Source organism: Tetranychus urticae, chromosome 1 (genome assembly GCF_039701765.1).
Source record: "Tetranychus urticae isolate SD_2017Ah chromosome 1, NJAU_TeUrti_SD_1.0, whole genome shotgun sequence".
NCBI lineage: Eukaryota > Metazoa > Arthropoda > Arachnida > Trombidiformes > Tetranychidae > Tetranychus > Tetranychus urticae.
In genome coordinates, this window is record NC_142958.1 from 2,176,185 (window position 1) to 2,196,020 (window position 19,836).

At 31.6% G+C, this 19,836-nt stretch overlaps 1 protein-coding gene across 1 annotated transcript in view; it reads right to left on the minus strand.

The window, feature by feature from the left end:
* Positions 1-690: 690 nt before the first annotated feature.
* LOC112539542 (neuroligin-4, X-linked-like) overlaps positions 691-19,836 on the minus strand; it is a 49,242-nt gene continuing 30,096 nt past the window's right edge. Inside the window, exons 3-4 of the mRNA XM_089268421.1 lie at positions 7,533-7,676; positions 691-971 (exon numbers count right to left, since the gene is read on the minus strand). Coding sequence (XP_089124547.1) covers positions 691-971; positions 7,533-7,676 — 425 coding nt within the window. The remainder of the gene's footprint in view (positions 972-7,532; positions 7,677-19,836) is intronic.

Below are 19,836 nucleotides of genomic sequence, written 5' to 3' on the forward strand. Positions count from 1 at the left end.
TGAATATTGATGATAATTGATGTCTAAATGTTTCATTTAAAGATGAAACTTTGGTTATTTTTCATTAACCAGACAATTGAATGGATCTAAAGCCATTCATTTGCCAATAAATTTTCATTTAACCCAAAAAACCCATTCAAAGTGAACATAAATCATTACTCAAGCCAATATCTCTATGGATTAGGTTGACAATTAGTTTACTGATCATACTTGAGGCAATTTAATATTGACAAATCAAGGCAAATTATATTGAAATAAGTTATCAATGGAAATTGTAAAATGAGAAAACATTGAAATGAATTTTACGTGCATTCCATTTCAATAGCTTCTGATTTTTCACCACTTTTCTCTTGAAATTCAATTCCTATTTTCATCATCATTCACATCATTATTATCATAATAAGATATTTGATTCAACATTGAACTTTCACTAACCATATTCAAGTTAAATCACATCTCATCTAATGATACAATAAGACAATATCAAATGCATCATTAGAGTCAACGAACCAATTAGTTGATATCAATTACAATCAAATTGTGATTAAACAAAAAGGTCAACTAAACCCAAAACTAGAGTAAAGTAAAAAATGATTTTAATGGTCATTTCTCAGTTTTTGTTTCTTTTGATAATCTTGCATGATAATGATATTATGGTTTGAATGTTGACTGCCTGAAGCTTGAGATTGTTCAATTGAATAATAAATGTAATGTGAAAATGGTTTGTGAATAAATGATAATATGATTGGATAATGAATAAAATTTTGAGGTAAAATGTGAGTTACCCTTGGCCATTGGTGAAAGCATGAGCAGGTTAACCAGAGCAGCTCCATGACCATGTCCATGGATAGTTACATTACCAGGATTACCACCAAAGCCTTCAATATTTTCTTGGATCCAATGAAGAGCAGCAACTTGATCCATTAAACCAAAATTACCTCTGGATGATCCATCCATGGCTGGATAAAAACCTGGACAAAGGTGAAAATTAATTTTAATGCAAATGAATAACTAACTTCAGGTAAAATGAAATTTTCATTAAAATCAAATCAACTTTAGTCTTTGTAATTGATGTAAACCTTTTTGTGCTCTTCAAAGCAAATTACATTATTTTGCTTCTCTTTTTTTTGCCATCTTTAGACTCTTTATCTTTCACCTTTATGGGTTCACAAATTGACAGGCAAAGAGAGGGAAAATGTGTTAAATGATTAAGATGACCAGGGTGATCATGATGAACAGTGGAAATGATGAGAAGATAAAATGTAGAAGAAAAGTTTAACATGAAAATGTTTATCCTCAAAGAGACTGTATTTGTGAATCAAGTTGATCCTTTGATCGTGCAATGAATTAAAATGTTGACTCTAATATAACAGTTGAATTGGTTAACTAACTTCAAATTGACATTCAATTGACATATAAAACAAAAAAAGGGTAAAATAAGGCAACAAAAAGTGTCTCTCTGTTAATCAACTTTCAATGTTTACTCTTATTGCCTTTTGATATCAAATCGATGTTTCAGAAACTAATCTCGAAATGGTAAAAATCGAAAATAATCGAGATGAAAATCAACCTTTCATCATTGAACAATTAGATTTATACCAACAGATAAATGACGTTTTTCGAACGGCTTCTTCATTTGTGAATCGAAAGACGGCCAACTCTATTGTTAGTAGCTCGACGTGAATGAAACTTATCATTGCAATCGGCTCGGGTGACTTTGGACACTTCACTTGTCAGTCTTTTGTTCGTGAAGATTGAAGATGGATTTAAGAGTCGATTGTCTCGTATTCCAAACTTTATTATCGATTTTCTCGATCCATCATTTTCTGTTCTTTAACAATCAAATCTTGAACTGATTTTCAATATTCTTCAACCAGAAATTGAATAAAAAATTCGACTGTGAACTCGACTTGAAACTCGACTTGAAGATGGTAAGCAAGTTAAACTCATTGAATTCAAAATCGATGAATATTTTGATAAATTTTCTCAGTTCTTAGATTGGCCCTGAATCGATTCCGCTATTGATTACTTTTAAGCAATTTGAAAATTCAAAACAAGACTTAATCAGATCACTTTTGATGAAAAGGAAAATCTGAATTTCGAATGTTTCTCCCTTTTAAAAGCTCTTGATGATTGAAAATATTGTCTCAATTGAGAGGTTAGCTAATTGTAAATTAATGTTATTCACTTCATGCACCGATACCTGAATAATTTGATGAATTATAGTCATTATGGAAACATATGATAATCTGAAATGTTCATTTTGAGTGAAAAGGTTGATAACGTTTCCATTTGAGTTTCAACTCTTATTGATCTTCTATTTATAGTTGAATCCTATCATGATGATTGAAAGTCATGATTCATCATTATTCTCATTATCATTCAAGTTAAACCGACTAATGATCAGAATAAGCTGATTGAAAGTTGTGATTCGCTTTCCGTTCTGTATAAATAAATAGCATTCAATGTTAATAATTTTGCTAACTTTTACTGTTATTATGACAACTTTGCTCATCTCAATGAGATTTAAATGAACTCGATCATTAAGCTTTTGTTTCTCGTTTGATGAACCTTTTTTTCTGGTCAAACAAAAGGTCACTGTATTGGTGAACTGAGTTTGTCAGTTGCAAGTTTGAAACAAAATGTAAAACAAAAGTTGAACTGTTTTCAGATTCTGTGGATGATTTGTTCAGATTGACCTGAATTTTATAAGGTTAACTGAGAGTAAACTTTTGCCTCTTTTTTTTCAAATAACTTGTTCCACTTGAGTTTTGTCTTGTGGTAACGAAAACGATTTCATCTTTTATTTCCAGGCTTCATTGTTCATTTCAATATCATGATTAGTTAAATGGTTAAATGGAAATTCCCTGTTTTTCTTAGTTTCATTACTTTTTCACCATTTTCTCGATTCTTTTTACCTTCAATTGGGAAACTATTATATTCCCAATCAGATAGCAGTTGTTTGACTTTATCTTGTTTAGGCTTTTGTTTTGTCTCTCGACTTGCTTGTTTTTTTCGTCGGTCTTTTCCATTCATTCCATCATGATGATAAACAGAATCAAGACAATCTCAATAAAACATGAATCGTTAAAAGTTATAGAATCATCATTTACTTTGATATTTTTACCATTTCTTTTTATTTTACTATTGATTCTTATCATTTATTCATTGACTTTCATTTTGTCCAATCTTTTTTTGCTCTTTGCCCACACTTTAAGTACAATATAAATCATTTTAATGGTTCATCTTATAGCTAAATGTTGATGAGTAAGGATAAAGCCTTAAAAAGAATCCTATTCAACAATCATGTCGATCATCCGATTACAATTATTCATTTACTGATCAAATTATTGTTAAAAGTCATTATCCTGAACATGTTTCATTTAATCAAACGTAAACTATTATTAAAGGTTTCAATTGCTGAAAAGTTAATAATGGGATCATTCAGTTCTAAACCTTTCAGTTTGGTCTTCTCTTGAAATTAAAAACTCTTTCGGTTGAAATAAGCATAACTCTTTGAGCTTACATAATCTTTTACTCAAACTTTGACTGGATTAGTTTCATCTTCATATGAAAAACTTGACTAACGAAGGAAGTGTCTCAGGCGTCTCAATAATTTTCGTTGGAGACCATATTCATTCGATAGAGGACAAAAAATCATGCATAGGGATAACGTCTCCCGTTGCGAAAACTTTCGGATCACGAGTAAATTGAGGTCAAAAACAAATTTTGACGAAAAGATGCAAGTTTTTGAAATTTTTTACTCATTTTGAATACATTTATCATTTATAAGGTTTTCCGATCTGGAAAAATGATCAAAATAATCAAAATTCTGTGATGTTTTTTTAGCTGCATAAATAATTAAAAAGTGTTAGTAGTGAAAGGAAAAATTGCAATATGAATTTCCATGAATGTGCACTGAAAGTGACCGATTGAAAAAAGAAGCTGTATCATGGGCAAATCCGAATGCTCATATTTTTGTGATCAACTGATTAACCAATCTGAAATTCTTTTGGCTCTCAGAAAATGACCTCCAAATATCAGTTATCGGTCAAATAACGAAATGACCTTGAATGACCTTGACCTTGAAATATGAAATGGTTTAACGCTGAATTATCATAAACAAAATATCTAGCCATAAAAAAAATTTAATTAGCTGAAATACCCTGTAGTAATTGGACCTACATAAATTGGATTTTATAATAATTTGTCCGAAATTTTTGGCTTCAACAACAAATTACGATTTTATTGTGCTCGTCGAAAATGGCCATAAAATAGCAAAATTTGAAACGCTGCAGAAACTCGCGTCGCTGCGAGTAGTATAGAAGCAGCCCACTTTGGCCCACTACTCTAGCACAGCAATTAAAGGAGAAAGGAGAAAGAGAAAGAGAAAGAGAAAGAGAAAGAGAAAGAGAAAGAGAAAGAGAAAAAAGAAAGAGAGAAAGAAAAAGAAAAAGAAAGATAAGGAGAAAGAGCAGAAAGAGGAGAAAGAGACGATGAAGAAAAGAAAGCGAATGAAAAAGAAAGAGAAGAAGAAAGAGATAAAAAAGAAAGAGAAGAAGAAAGAATATGAAGTGGACTAGAGATAGCCGCAATAATGAGTGGGCTATAGATAGCCAATATTTCAAATATGCAAAGGTCAATGGGATCAAACTCATAAATTAAACCGAAGAAAACATTGATTATTGAGTTTTATCCCATTAACCTTTGACAAAAACTTTTCTGCCAACTTTTGACCGGATGTTTATTCCAATTTGTCAGCAGTTCCTGCATTTTTTGCTAATAGCTTTCCAATCATATTTTATTTTTCACTAACAATTAGTTGGTCAAAATTTTCAAAGTTTTTTTGGGTCACTTCTTCGATTGTTTGACTTTTTCCCTCTGACTTCATTTTGTTACCCTTTTACCCCATCAAAATGCAAAGGTTTTTTATTAAAAGTGAGAACAGAAATGCTGGGAAAATTTGTGTCCAAATTCCCGAGCAATTTTTCACCGTCGCGCACGACCCACCGCAACCTCCATCTCCAATTCCACCTCAATCTCCTCTATCGCATCCTTCAATTTTCGGTACCAGAAGTTTGCGTCTCGATCGAGATCATCATCATCATCATCTGTGCACTCTTACGAGTTGACAGGTGTATCGGAGTCTGACTCTGAGAATGTTCCTCCACCACAACCACCACTACCTCGACCACGATCAACACCAAAACCAACAATCTCAAAATACTGTAAACGCGAGTTGTGAGGACGTTGTTTGCGATTTGATGCATTGAGAAAGTTAGCCTCAAAACAAGGGAAAATGTAAGTTGAATTCTTTTTTATCCATAAGAAAATCTGAGCCGAAGAAATTTAGGTTGGGTTTGGTTAGGTTAGAACAAAAATCAATAAAACTTGAAAGAATTAAGTTCTTTATTTAAACTATCGTCAGAATAAGTAATCCAAAAGTTAGGTTAGGTTTGGTTTGTTTAGGTTAGATTAAAATCAAAAACATTAGTTCTTAATGAAATGTCAGAATAAGCAATCCAAAAGTTAGGTTAGGGCCAGCCGTAGTTTTAGTATGGCGTGAAATTTTATTCATATACAAACGAATGCATTGAGTTTGACGGCTCTTTAAATTTTCGTTGCGCATCTAATTCCCTTTGGTGTGATAGATGAATATACGTGTAATGACTAACTGTAATCTTATCACATCGATAGGAATTGGCTGAGCAAAGAAAATTGAAAGCACCGTCAAACTCAATGCATTCGTTTGTATTAAAGGCATCAGATTTTTAGTTGTATATAACAAAAACTAATCAAAGTTTTCTCTTTTTTAGATTAAAAACCAATAGCTTTGATAAGGCAATTGAAACGGCCACTAAATTTTTGGCGTACGAATGCGACAGCTACATCAGAGTAGCCGATCGCGGAACATTATTAAATTTAATTTCAACTCTCTGCTCATTGAGCAAATAATAAATTTTAATTTGAAAAATAAAGTTTCAAATCTGAAAACATAAGTAATACAATGCTATAATTTTTTTGTAGAATCTTGAATTTAATATTTCAACATATTATAACCCATAATGAAAATTAATGTTTGTACAAAGAATGATGATTGTAAGTGATGCTATTTTTGAAATATTGATGTTCAAAGTTTTAAGTCAATAGCCAAAATTATGAGAAAAGTTGATAAATTGAAAAAGTATTCGGTCCATGATGTGTACTAACAATTTTTATTGACAAATATTAAGTTTCAGCTTTCTAACTTTTACGACCATAGAATGCGCCAATTTTAACTAAAAATTGTACTTGATCTGTTTTACAGATGACAGAAAATTCAATTTCTCAAAATGCGTGCATTTTCTAGTTGACCATCAAAAGATACATCAGTAAAATGAGTTTCATGAAAAAATCGTTATTTTTGTAAGTTCACTGCAATTTGTCAGCAGTTCCTTTGTTTTTTACTAATAGCTTGCACTAATTGGTAGTGAAAAATAAAATATAATTGGAAATCTATTAGCAAATGAAGGAACTGCTGACAAATTGGAATAAACATCCGGTCAAAAGTTGGCAGAAAAGTTTTTGTCGAAGGTTAATGGGATAAAACTCCATAATCAATTTTTTCTTTCGTTTAATTTACGAGTTTAATCCCATTGACCTTTGCATATTTGAGATATTGGCTATCGCTAGCCCCCTTCATTGTCTTTCCTCTTCTCTTTCTTTATCATTGTCTTTCCTCTCTTCTTTCTTTTCATCATCGTCTCTTTCTCCTCTTTCTTCTCTTTCTCTTTCTCTACTTTTTCTTTCTCTCTTTATTTTTTTATTTTTTTCATTTTTTCTTTTCATTGCTGTGCTAGAGTAGTGGGCCAAAGGGCTGCTTCTATACTACTTTTGCGCTCTGGAAGAGAGTTTGTCATATATGTAGATAAACGCAAAATTCTGTAAATACTCAACGTTATATTCATATTTTACCTACTCGTTAAGGGCTCTTTAAGTGCTGAGCCTCTTTACCAATTTTTTGATTTTGAGTTTCAATGTACCTTATTACCTTATTAGAAAATACCAATTCATGATAAAACCAAATGATATAAGATTAACACTCTACCATAAGATAACTTGTCTTTGTGCTTCTAAAATTTGTAACGAATCATTTTCAAGATTTTATTTATTGTCCTTATTGCCTTACTACTTATTTAGGTAGCTTTGATTAGTTTACATTTTAGTTTAATATCATTATATGGATATTGAGCCGAAACGAATAGTCGAAATAAGTGCAATCTATCTTTCGCATTGAAATATTTGTTTCTTATGATAGATAAAGATTAAAAATGCAAAAATATTTAGGTTTGCTTTTATTCCAGGGTGGATCAAACTTGTACGCGAGCTCTATCGGTTCCTCAAGTTATAGTTATTCTTACGCTTATATCTCAGAAAGTTCATTTTTTTTCATCAGACTGAAGTTGATTTGAAGTTGAGATGGCAAGAGATTGACATTATTCATGGTTAATGCCCTTTAGAAATTAAATTTTCACGAAGTTTTCTTTTCTTACCTAAAACACCGAGACGGTAATTTATTGTAACAACTATAACATTGCCAAAAGATGCTAAAATGGATCCATCATAAACTGAACCAGAATTCCATTCATATGATTCACCATGAATAAACACGACAACCGGATGAAGGGATGCTGATTCTGTGATATGAAAAAATGTAGATAAACAAGATAATTAGAATATGATTTGACAAAATTGAATATCAAATGAAAATTGAAATTTGCTTCAAAAATGTACTCAATGTTTAATTAGTGTTATTAAAAAATATTTAAACCATGAAAAAGTTGAAATAACAAGACAACTAGAGATTGACAATGAATTTGATGAAAGCGTTAACCAGCCATTAACTGTCAACTTTAATGGCATGAAATAAAAAGGAGTTTAAATTTTTTCTCTGATTTTCTCTTTAAAATTGACAAATTTGACATGACCAAAGTGTTTATCGTCTAATGGTCACTCTTAACTGGACAGTTGAATATGATGGGAGTTGATTGTTGGACAGTGTGATAATAAATTACAAGTCTCGATGAGAAATCAGAAAATGTTTGAAAATGTAAATTGGTTCAAATTTCCTGTGAAAAGTATCTCAACATTTTGCCAATTCAATATTTCATTTCCTTTGTAAAGTCAACAACAATCATTATCAAGGGAATGAAATAATGAACATTGAAAGAGCAAAGAAACAAAACTTTTTTTTCTCCAGTTTCAAGATGATGAGTTGAAGACTAAAGAAGATGAAAAGAAGAAGAAGAAGAAAAGTTGAAGACAATTTCAAGTCGAGGACAATTTCATCTCTGATAAGTGAGCCTTAAAAGGGAATGATAATGCTGGGAGTTTTTGCTGGGAGTTGGAGGAAGTTGAACACAGATGAAAGGCATCTGATGATGGATTCAAATGGATTGGAAATGAAAATGAATGATGATTAAAAGATGAATGTTTCAAAAATGATTGTTTATCATTTGGTTGACTCGAACAATTCAATTGTTATGAACAATGAAAAGGCAAACCATGAGGCAAAAGCTCGCCACATCAGGGCATGAAAAAAAAGTACAAAACTTTAGTCAATGTTTATCATGATCATACATTTTTTTGCACAAATATTGAGAATCTCAATGTAACATTTATAATGAAACTGATATTTGATACTAAAGCATGAACAAAATCAACTTTCACTCCATTGAACTTGCAAATTCAATAGCATTTATAAGGACAAGTCAAGCACAGAGAGAAAAAAATGTTTCCATGAAATGATTCAAAAGAACATCTGATAGCAGAATTGAAAGCAAGTCGAAAAGGCTATTGAAGGTTGAACGAAAGCAATATGAATTTACCCTTTGGAGACACAACTTTTTGCCATTCATTATCAACCCATTTGCTTCAATTGGTTTTATCCCTTGTTTCAACTGGAAACATGATTTGTTTTCAAAAAGATGACTAATAAACATTGTAATTCCAATTTTGTTTTTCACACATTTTCACCATTCAGTATCATGATCATTTTCAGGTTAATCATCAGTATCAGATTCAAAGGGATCAAAATGTTGATCCAAAACATGAACCATTGGTGGCTCAGTATCACATTTTGATCATTTGAATCATCTGCTGCCAGTCTGGAACCATCAAGGTTATCATCTCATCATTAGCAGGTGAATCACCTTCATCAAGATCAAGAATTCATGAAGATTAATTCTTCCAAGATTTAACTGTTTCAAGCAGACAAAGAACTTTAGTTAATTTTGCTTAAATAATGTGACCTTCAAGTTAAGATGTAATTATAAAACTTGAAAAACTTTATCAACATGAAATTCGTCTATCATGCTATTGTAAAGATATCAGTGTTTAAGTGCTTAAGCTTGATGAGTAAAGTTTGGAAACTCGTGGATATTTTCAACGCCATGTTATGCATAACCACCTTGAATGAACTTCTGTCTGACATCAGAAACTGAGGCTATCGAGTTCGTCAGAAAGCAATTCTTATAATAATCTAACCTCTTACACATTTGACACTAACATCGTTAATGGATGGCAACATTTTGTCTTGATGCTCTCCGTCATTGGCACCTAATCTATTCTGTCCAAGTGCATGTTTCGAGTGTCAAAGTCTAGCTACAATAATTCCAGAGTAATGTTCGCAAACAGGTGAAATGTATTCAACGACCAAAGTTAATTTGATTCTAGAAACGTTCTCAAAGCTGAAAGCGAGTAAATTAATTAAAGTAAATCAACAGTAAAAGGTTTTCTGTTGAGTGAAAAAAGATCAAGATTATAAAGGTAAATACAAATGATGAATGAAACTGATTAAATTGGAAACAAAACCATCCTTAACAGAATCACAAGTGTCAACCATTCTGAACACCCTGATATTCAGGAAAAATGTCAACATATTATGTTTGATGAATTGAACGAACCTCTGATTTGATGACAAAATTAATTGAATTACAAGTTGATTACCTAATAATCGGTACATTTAATGTTGCTGTGTTTCACTTTTTGTTGTCATAACCTTTTGCATCAATGACAACTTGTCATAAAACCCTGTGATTTATCAGAATGATTTGCAGTCACAATTTAAGCATTCAAACGTTTCAAATGATAACAACTGTCCAACAAAACTTAACAAGTTCAACTTTGATTAACTTATTGTTACCAAAAGACCAACAATGACATGAATGGGTTAACATTTGTTTTTCAAACCTTTCATTCAATCACGACTTTCAAGCCAACAGTTGAGAAAGTTCAATAAACCAGATTGCCATGAATTGCTCAGCATGGAAAAACAATTCCAACTGTAATCCCAAGTTCTGGAGATAAATTTTTGTTCAATTTTTCATGTTAACAGCTGATTAAATTCATTTTGTCATTTCATGGAAAAGAATTTTTTCACAATTTTTTCCTCTCAAGAATTCAGAAAATCATTTCCAATTGTCATTGTTCAATTGGGGAAACTGAAACGTTGAAAGCATTTCAATTTGAAAATAATTATTATTCAATTATTGACTCAATATGATTCAAATGCATGTGAAACAATTGATAATGATCATGGAATAGAGACAAATTGATTTATCTTCAGTCAATTGAGTGGGAAGATGAAGATAACATCTTTTTATCGTTCAATTGAATGCAAATCAAATGTGTTTTTTGTTCATCAAAACTCAGTTTATTATAACCATTTTGATAATTATCTTATTCATGAGAATTTTCAAGTTTCTTTTTCTCTGGAAAAAAGCTTTTCTTTTCCTAAAACAGAACAAGATTGATTATATTAATCATGCTTTTGAATGAGTTTCATTTTACATGGAAATCTATTTTGATCAGTTTTCCAATCAATCAGGTATGCAACTTTATATTCAATCATTTGAGAAGTAAAAATGAAGTAAAAAAACGATTTACTATTCATGTGAAGATGAACTTTTTCCACCTCGTCTTCATTCATCAGACTTTCAGCCTTGAAACTCAGGGGAAAACAAATAATGGAACGAAACAGTTGAATAATATTAAAGGTCAATTCTGTCAATATATTGACCAAGATTTATGATTGTTATTTAATCATTTCTTCTGATTGCTCAAAGGTTAGTGTTAAATTATATTATCACCATTGTTTCGTTGGTTTTACTTGGACAAGTAATCGGGTAAAAGTGATTGAACTTGATCAACCATATCATGCCATTGATCGTGTTTAATATGAATCACAAATGACTATCATGGATTCACTTGACAGGATCATATTTTTGGACCTTAAAGTTATCCTTAACAATAGACTTTGTTCAAACTAACGCTTTCAACTCTTGTAAAAAAGTTGAGTCCTCAACTCGAAAAGATAAAAATGAAAAATTCTGTAAACTCTCCTTTTCTTATTACTTTTACTCTGTAAGTAAAATTACAATCATCTTGTTGTTACCAGTGAACCCTTCACGTAGTCCTAAAGTATAACCTAAAGCATCAGAGTCCTCGGTCACACAAAGTCTTGTCAGTAGACTCGAGATGAGTTTGCCTGTGATCTTGACGCGGACCCCAAGCCTAACTTCAACAGTAGCAATCGAGTTTTTACGATGCTTTTAAAAGCTTTTGCCTTTGTTGCTATTGACTAGTAATCATGCCTTGCTCAAGCACCAAATCTCTGGTGGTGTAGTCGTTGAGTCAACATTATCAACTGACGTCAACATTCCCTAGAGCTTGTATAGCGACTTATATTGTCGATGCTAGTGTGAACCTTTCTTTTGACAAACATCCATGAATCTGATTCTGGGTCAGCGTAAATAGAAGGTAAAATAATCCATTGGAATGAAAGGAACGGAAATGAAATATGAAGGATAGTTGCTGATGGTCCGGATATGTTCAAGTGTTAGTTGTTCAGTTGACCAAAAATGAATATAAATATTACACTCGGTTATTTGCCTTTTGTTTCAATCACTTCCTTTAATCATTTCATGATATTAATATATTTTTGAATAAAATTGCCTCTTCAATTCAATGAATCAGAACCTTTAATGCTTTCTTCTTGTCTGTTAGATTCGTGTCAAGTAATTTTACTTGCAAGTTAATGTTAACTTTCATATTCATTGTCAACCTGTGAATTGAATGGATGATCAAATGAGATGAATAAAATGTGTAAAGTAATTTCATATATTCCAAGTTGAGAATGATGATGATGATGATAATGAAGAGCATGAAGTGAAAAGGTGAATAAAAGGGAAGAAGATGAGTAAAGTTTATCATCCAGTTTGAGCATTGACTGATATAATGTCTACAATAATAATCAATGTCAAACCCAGTGGAGCAAAATTGTTTGAACGAGAAAGTAAAGTAAAAAAGATTTAGATGATGATGAGGAAGAAGAAGAAGATGAAGGCGAAGAAAAATCTTCTTCATCACTGCATTTTTCTTCATCAGACTCATCTTTCTTTTAATCTCTAAGTGACTTGTTCATACACAACTTTATCTTCAATGACCATTATCATCATCACAAGCATCTTGTTCACTTTTCTCAGCCTTTCCAATCGTACACTTAATATTTGTTTCTGGATCAACGAGTTTAACCCTTTTCGCTTTTCCCCATTTATTATTTCATATTCTGGCTTCTTCATCAGACAACATTTTTCTTCATCTTCTATCCGAATGATGGCCATTTCACCATCTTTTCCCTGAATATTTTTCTCCACTTCACATTTATTATCCAACCTTGATCAATATCATGTCAGATGGAAGCTCAAAACTTTTGTCTTCCTTTACCTTTTCAAAAGTTCAATTCAAATGAATATAAATCAACATCAATTTTGTGACTATCCAAGGTTCATCTTATCAGTTGATCAGTAATATGATTCAGTGAGAAAATTGACAATTTCATGGAAAAAAGAAATTTCCATTCAACTTTGGAATGAAAATTCCAAATCAATTTTTCTTTACAAAGCTCTTTACCGATAGCCTTAAATTGACAACATTCAAAATAATTCTGGTTACATGAAGCTTCCAAAATTAAGAATAAACTTGAATATAAAATTTGCTCTTCATTCTCATCATTATTGATGAATTTTGCTTCTCATGGTTCAACCATAAGAATGAATAAAGATGAACACAAAAAACAAAAGTTTTCCCATAAACTTAAATACTTATTTATTGTATGATTAATGTCAGATGAAAAGCATTTAGATAATATCTATCAAGATCTGATGGTGAATAATTCATTGGTTAAATGCGATGCTATTTATGACTTTTTATTGAAATGTTATCAAACATGTAAGAAGCTTTCTCCTTTGTTTTTACCCTTTCCTTTCATTCCTTGTTTTTTAACCTCTTTTTTAGTTGCATTTCAATGTATTTTTTATATTGCATTTTAATCTTTTTGTTAACCAAAAGAGGATTATCAATTTATTCAATATTGATTTGTTTTCCTATTATTTTTTCATATTATTTTCACTTTCTAGTTTTATGCCTTTTCTGTGTAGTCTTTTATTAATAAGTTTAATCAATTCCAATGCATATCAACCCTTGAGTTAAAATTAGAAGAGTATTAATTTATATCAATTGTTATCGGTAATGATGAAGCTGTTTCTGGTTAAGACGATGAAAGTAAAGAGGTAAATGGGATGTAAATAACTTGAAATGAAAATCTCCAACATTAGTGTACTCGAGTTCTTGCCATTTTAATGTGGTACGGGTAAGAGTACCGGGCGTTTTTTCCTATTTTACGCCTGTTCGCATGCATAAGTCACGAACGGTTGGTGCTACAGACCTAAGACTTGGCACATACGCTTTCGCGGATTGCACAACTATAAATTCACTCAGGGTCATTCGAGGTCAATCCGTTATTTGACCTGTAATTGACCTTAAGATCATTTTTTGAGCGTATAAAATTTTATTTAATGTAAAATTATTATAAAATTATAGTATATAAATATAAATCAAATTATCGGAGCGTAGTGAAACGAAGTGGAGATTTCAACTCAGCTTAGCAATTTTAAAAATCCACGTTTTGAATTCTTTCGTGACGGCTAGTACCTAAATGACTTGTCCGAATATCCTTAAATTTCGTATAGAATGTTAAAAACTTGAGAAGATCAACTGATTGGACCATCGCGGCCGTCATCGGCACGTCATGGCATCATCTGAGGTCATTTTTCGTGATTTTGATCTTTGACCTTTAGAGGTAATTTAAAGGTCGTGTGAAATTCTTTGATCTATTTTGACAACTTCCATAAACATTCGTCATTACAGCACTAGTAGTAATCGAAATTTAGCCCAAAAGACTAAAAAATCAAAATTTCGTGCAAATGCAATTTTTTGCAAGTATGATATTTCATCAACAAATACGCTTAGCTGCTTGATATTTGAAGCATGATTAAGAGCATTTGGAAGACATGAAACTTAAATGATGGACATCAGAGGTCATTTTTCGTGATTTTGACTTTTGGCCTTCAGAGTTCATTCGAAGGCATTGATGTAATTTGATAACTCTCATATAAATAAGGTATCATATAATCAGCTTTTAAATAATGTCACAGTTAGCCAATGATTCAAAGATGTTTAAAATTAAAAATGTCTAATTTTGTTTTAGTTTCTAGTATTGAAACCCGTGCTCAAGTCTTTTTTATACGAATAATACCTGTACCGTTCTCCTTGAACGTTTTCTGCAAGATCTTTTCGCAGGTACAATCCTCTTTTGGGATTATATTTTCATAGATAATTATCCTAACTATACAAGAATTACTTTATATCAATTACTTGACCTTTTCCGATCGCATTCTGGTGCAAAATTCCACATTACGTTCATTCCTGGTACACTTATTACAAGTATTGCCATAGAAAGGCGTTAAGGTTTCAGTGCCCTTGGAATCATGGTTGACATGAAGTTGGTATTTTTGTGAATGTTCATCCTCCCAACAAAGCGTTATTCGTGCCTGATAACTACTTTTGTTGCCGTTCAAAAAATTTGTTTTTCCACATGTCACCTATGCAGAGATTCATATTCATATACATATTGATATACGTAACTTGTTTTAAAAGGAAGCAACAGAATAATAATTCTGAAAAAGTAAGTTTCATTTTATTTTGTCTAGTATTTAAAACACCACACGCAAAAGTTTCCACTCTATTAAATGTCCTTCAAAAGTCTTTTATTGGTGAAATAGTGTTTGAACTTGAATGACCTTCAGCGTCGAACTGATAGTTGTTCAATCTGATGAAGCTCATGATGCAAGTCTGAGGTCTGTAGGTCTTACATTAAGTGCTACGACACGGCAACTGTGGATGGATTAATAAAAATTTCTATGCTGGCTGTAATGACATAATAGCATCGTTCCCTATGGGGCAAAATAACGATTGAGATCATAAATTGCAACCAGATTCCTTATGATGCGTAATCAAAAAAAGATATTTAGCAACTTTATTTTCAGTTTTAGAATAGTTCGAAGATGGTGAACTTGAATCTCGGGTGCAGTTACTTCACACTTTTTTTGCAGGCGTCTTGAATTTGAAAAACATACACTACGAGTGAGATACAAGCAAGGTTACTCGACAAAATATACAGTTATGCTTTATTTTGTTCTTGTAACTTAACTTAACTCGCATTTTCTGATGAGAGGCGGTTATGAAATTCATTATTTTTCACATCAGAGGAATTGATCTCAAATAAAAATTACTCCTACCTACTCCGTCTTATGATCGCTCTGATCATGAGCCAACATCATGAGCCAGCAATTAAAGCGGAGCATCTGACCTGCAGAGATAAAACGATCAGATCATCAAAGCCATTTACAAAGCTTTTGCCCGATAAAAGGCTCGAGATTAAATTGAGAAGTGTTGTCACTGATGTATATGACACTCATGTCCTTTGGATAACATGAGTTGTGAACATGTAACTAACATTAACTAACTAACTAACATTAACTTTAACGAAAAAGTTTTGTGAACTTCAACTTTTCGATTCCAAGACGATTCCATTTTGATTCGACATCGGATTGAAATCCTCCCTGAAAACGCTGAGATTCCGCAGCTTTAATACGATTAATCAAGTAGCATCTTGCCATCGGTTCCGAAATCCAAACAGACATGTGGCAAGCCTAAAATACACTCACTTTTAATGGATTTTTTGATTAGTTGAAACCTAAAAAAGGACCGTTTCCCATTTTAAGGATAATTTAGCTTTTTCGTTTAAACGCAAAGTAAACTTGGATCAAGTAAAAAACTTATTTGGTGTCAAGTCAATTCGTAATTGAAACTGAAAAGCAATTTAAGGTAACAATTTAATTTTCTTTGTGGCTTAAAAAAATGTCGAAAAAATTTCACTTTCAAGAAAAGCTGAAGATAATTGAATAGTAGAGAGAAAAAAAGAGTCGATTAAATTGTGTTGATTATGAACACTATCAAGTTAAACAGTCTTCTGTTCAATTTGATTCTTGTCGAGTCTAGAAAGCAAGAAAGTTGCAACAAAAATGCGATCTGATTACAAAAGATGGCTCATTTAGAGGTGAAATTATTCGAGTTGATTAAATGAATCTAAATGGATATGAAGATGATGACGAGCAAGAGTTAATACAGTTTATCAAGATTGAAGTTTACTTAATTATCGTCAGTGAAATCTATTTACCTAATTATACTTTCATTTGAACAGTTAATCAAAAGTGGAAAAGGTTTTACTTGATATGAACAAAGATAATGAGGTAAAAATTAAGAAGTCAATTGGATTGAGGCGACTTTCAGTTGACACTCAATTATCATAATCAGAGTGGTAAAAAATATTGAATATCCAATCATGATAACAGGGAAGGAAAATGATTATTCAAACATCAACTTGACACCAAGTGAACCCATTAACACAAGGACAATTTAACTTGCATCAAGTTCAACAATCGAATCTACAAAATTGTAAAGAATTGATTGTTGATGAAAAGGTGAATTGGGTGACAATTAGATGATGAAAGAATGAGACGAAAAAAGGAAAAATATTTTTTCCTTTCTACTCTCGATTCATTTCTCATTCACAATTCAAATATTTTACCATGTTCTGGTTGATGAATAATCAAAGACAGAAGAGTGATGATGAATCATTACCAGGCTAAATCATAAATTAGTTCAATTCAACATCATTATTCTCAGTGAAAAGTCAAAGGCAAATGTTAATTTACTCTTGCTTAAACTCATAATCATTAGGAACGCCAAGAATACAAAGAAAAGAAGAGAAAAATTTCTTTCAATTCTTTATCTTTACCAGATTATCAAACATTAAAAATATACTTTTAACAAGTTATTCACTTACTTCATCCTCATCATCATCATCTTATTCATGATACAAAAGAATCTGAAATTGGTGTGGAAAAAAGGAAAAGACAAAAAAAACATTGAAAGTTACCAGAATTTCCTCAACTTGCATGGTGAACAGAAGAAGTGAAAACTTGAATTGTAACGATTATTACAACACCATTGCATCGATACTTCAGTCTATTATTGAAGATAATCAGTTTCATGATCAATATTTTAATGTTGAATATTTAGCTCGTTTCATGGTTTAATATTTTTCTCTCGCTCTCGTCATTCAAACTTGTTCATTTGATCCAGTGATATTGAAATTGAGTAACAGTTTTGATTGTTATTGTCTATCATGAATATTGATACATTTAGCAAAGTTATGCTCGATGAAAGGCAAGGAGTGAACAAAAAAGTAAATAACTATCTATTATAATAAACTCAATGTAACAATATCTTTTTTTGCTTCTCATTTTTATCATAATAAATATATACATTTTATCCTTCTTTTTTTTCCTCCTAAATCTTCAATCTTGTTACTGTAATCAAATCTTTCACCCGTTATGAGCCTTTCAGTTTTTTTGTGATATTGTTGAGATGCAACAAAAAAAGACTCAAAAAACACATTAGACTCTGGAAAAATGATGATGCTAGTGATGAAACAAATTGATCAAAATGAAAAACAGTAAACAGTATAAATACAAGTTTTTGTCTTTTCATTGTAATTTGAGATTATTAATACAAGTTAGACTATTGAACTTATTTCAATTTTATTAATAAAACATGAAAATGAAAAGTTGAGTTATCTCTTGAAATGCCACGAGAAATTGTAAACTTCAATTAAAGATCAGATGAGAATTGAAGTGATACTTCCATATCATAGGTTTTCTCAGTCGAGTACGATCTTTCGACCAATTTGTGAGGTAAAAATTATTAATACCTGGCAATTTTTCATTCACCTGACATAACTCACGAACGATTAATGTCCAGACTTGAACCATGAGCTTACGCAGATTGAAGAACCATAAGTTCGAACGCTCAAGGTCATTCAAGGTCAATCCGTTATTTGACTTTGAATGTCATTTTCTAAGAGCACAAAATTTTCAGATGTTCATAACTCATGCTGACCATAGGATAGGAGTGTTTTTCATACCGTTCAGTTAATCAATTGGTTTCTGAAAATTTTTGAATGTTAGATGCACTGGCCCTCAGCATGGATCACCTTTCGGGTAATTTTCTTATGGCATTCATTGACTCTGAAACATTAGAATTTTTCACCGCAGTTTCTCAATGGTGACTGTAGAGGGAAAAGCTAAGGGAACGACTGTTAATTACAAACTGTGAATGAGAGACAAAGTTAACGTAAATCTCTTACAGTTTGACATGAAGCGTCATCAGGAAGGATTTCCAACAAATGACATTGACTAGAGCAGCTAAGTTTTGAATAGCTAAAAAAAGTTACAAGTCGCTACAAGTAATAGCCAAAAGAAATCTTACAAATTAGCTGAAATTCCTTGTCCACATGAGAGAATAGAAAGAAAGAGGAAAACTAAGGAAACGACTGAATATTTTAAACAGTGAAGAGAGACAAGTTTAGATTCGATACCTTGTAGATTCGATTCGTAGTTTCACTGTTGTGAGCTTATATTTTGATGTTGAGCAAACAATTGAGTTGATAATTGAATCAGTCTCAATGGTATTTGTGGTTGGATTGTAATCATAATAATGGCCTTAAATTGCAAGTCTTTGTTGGATCAAAGTTTATCATAATATTACAATTGACAATAAAGAGTTTATTTTGTCTCTCACACTCTTTGATCGTGTTCAACTTACAAGGTTTTGATTGAAACCACAGGTGAGAATCAAAAGTGACAAGCAAAATCGATACCAACTAAATGGTCTCATCTAATGATACAGATAATAATGGATGCATGATAATTGATCATTAGTTAGTCAACATGTTGACTGATGATGATAATATTACTTGTACTTTTGTCCTCTCATGGTAATTTGACCTTTTCAATGGTCCTTCGAGTTTTGAAAGGTTAACAAATGAATCTTTTTTTCTTCCCTTTCCTTTCCCTTCTTTCCAATTGACAATATTATCATTATCATTATTATCATCATTGTTGTTATTGTGATACAGGGAATTTGTTTTCAGTCCAATATCAATTCGCTATTGATGATGGGAATGGTTGATGGAAGAAGAAGAAATGGTTCCTCTTGAAATATATTCAATGGAAAACAATATCGAACAAGATTCATTTTCGTTGGTTTCTCTTTCTCTTTACCCTTTTTTCCCATCATTTTTTTCTTCTTCTTCTTACTTAAAGATTAATCTGATTTCTCTTGATGATTAGTTGGAACGAAGAGAATCCCAGAAAAGAAGAGGAAAAAAGAAACTGAATAACTCAAGAGTAACCCATGAAAAGAGTTGCAAGGAAACTGTTGATAAAGTATCATTTCTCGACTCATATCGATAAGCAACAAGAATTATCCAAAAAATGAAAAACAATTGAAAGCAAGACAATTGGATTCATAACATCAATAACCTCTTTACCT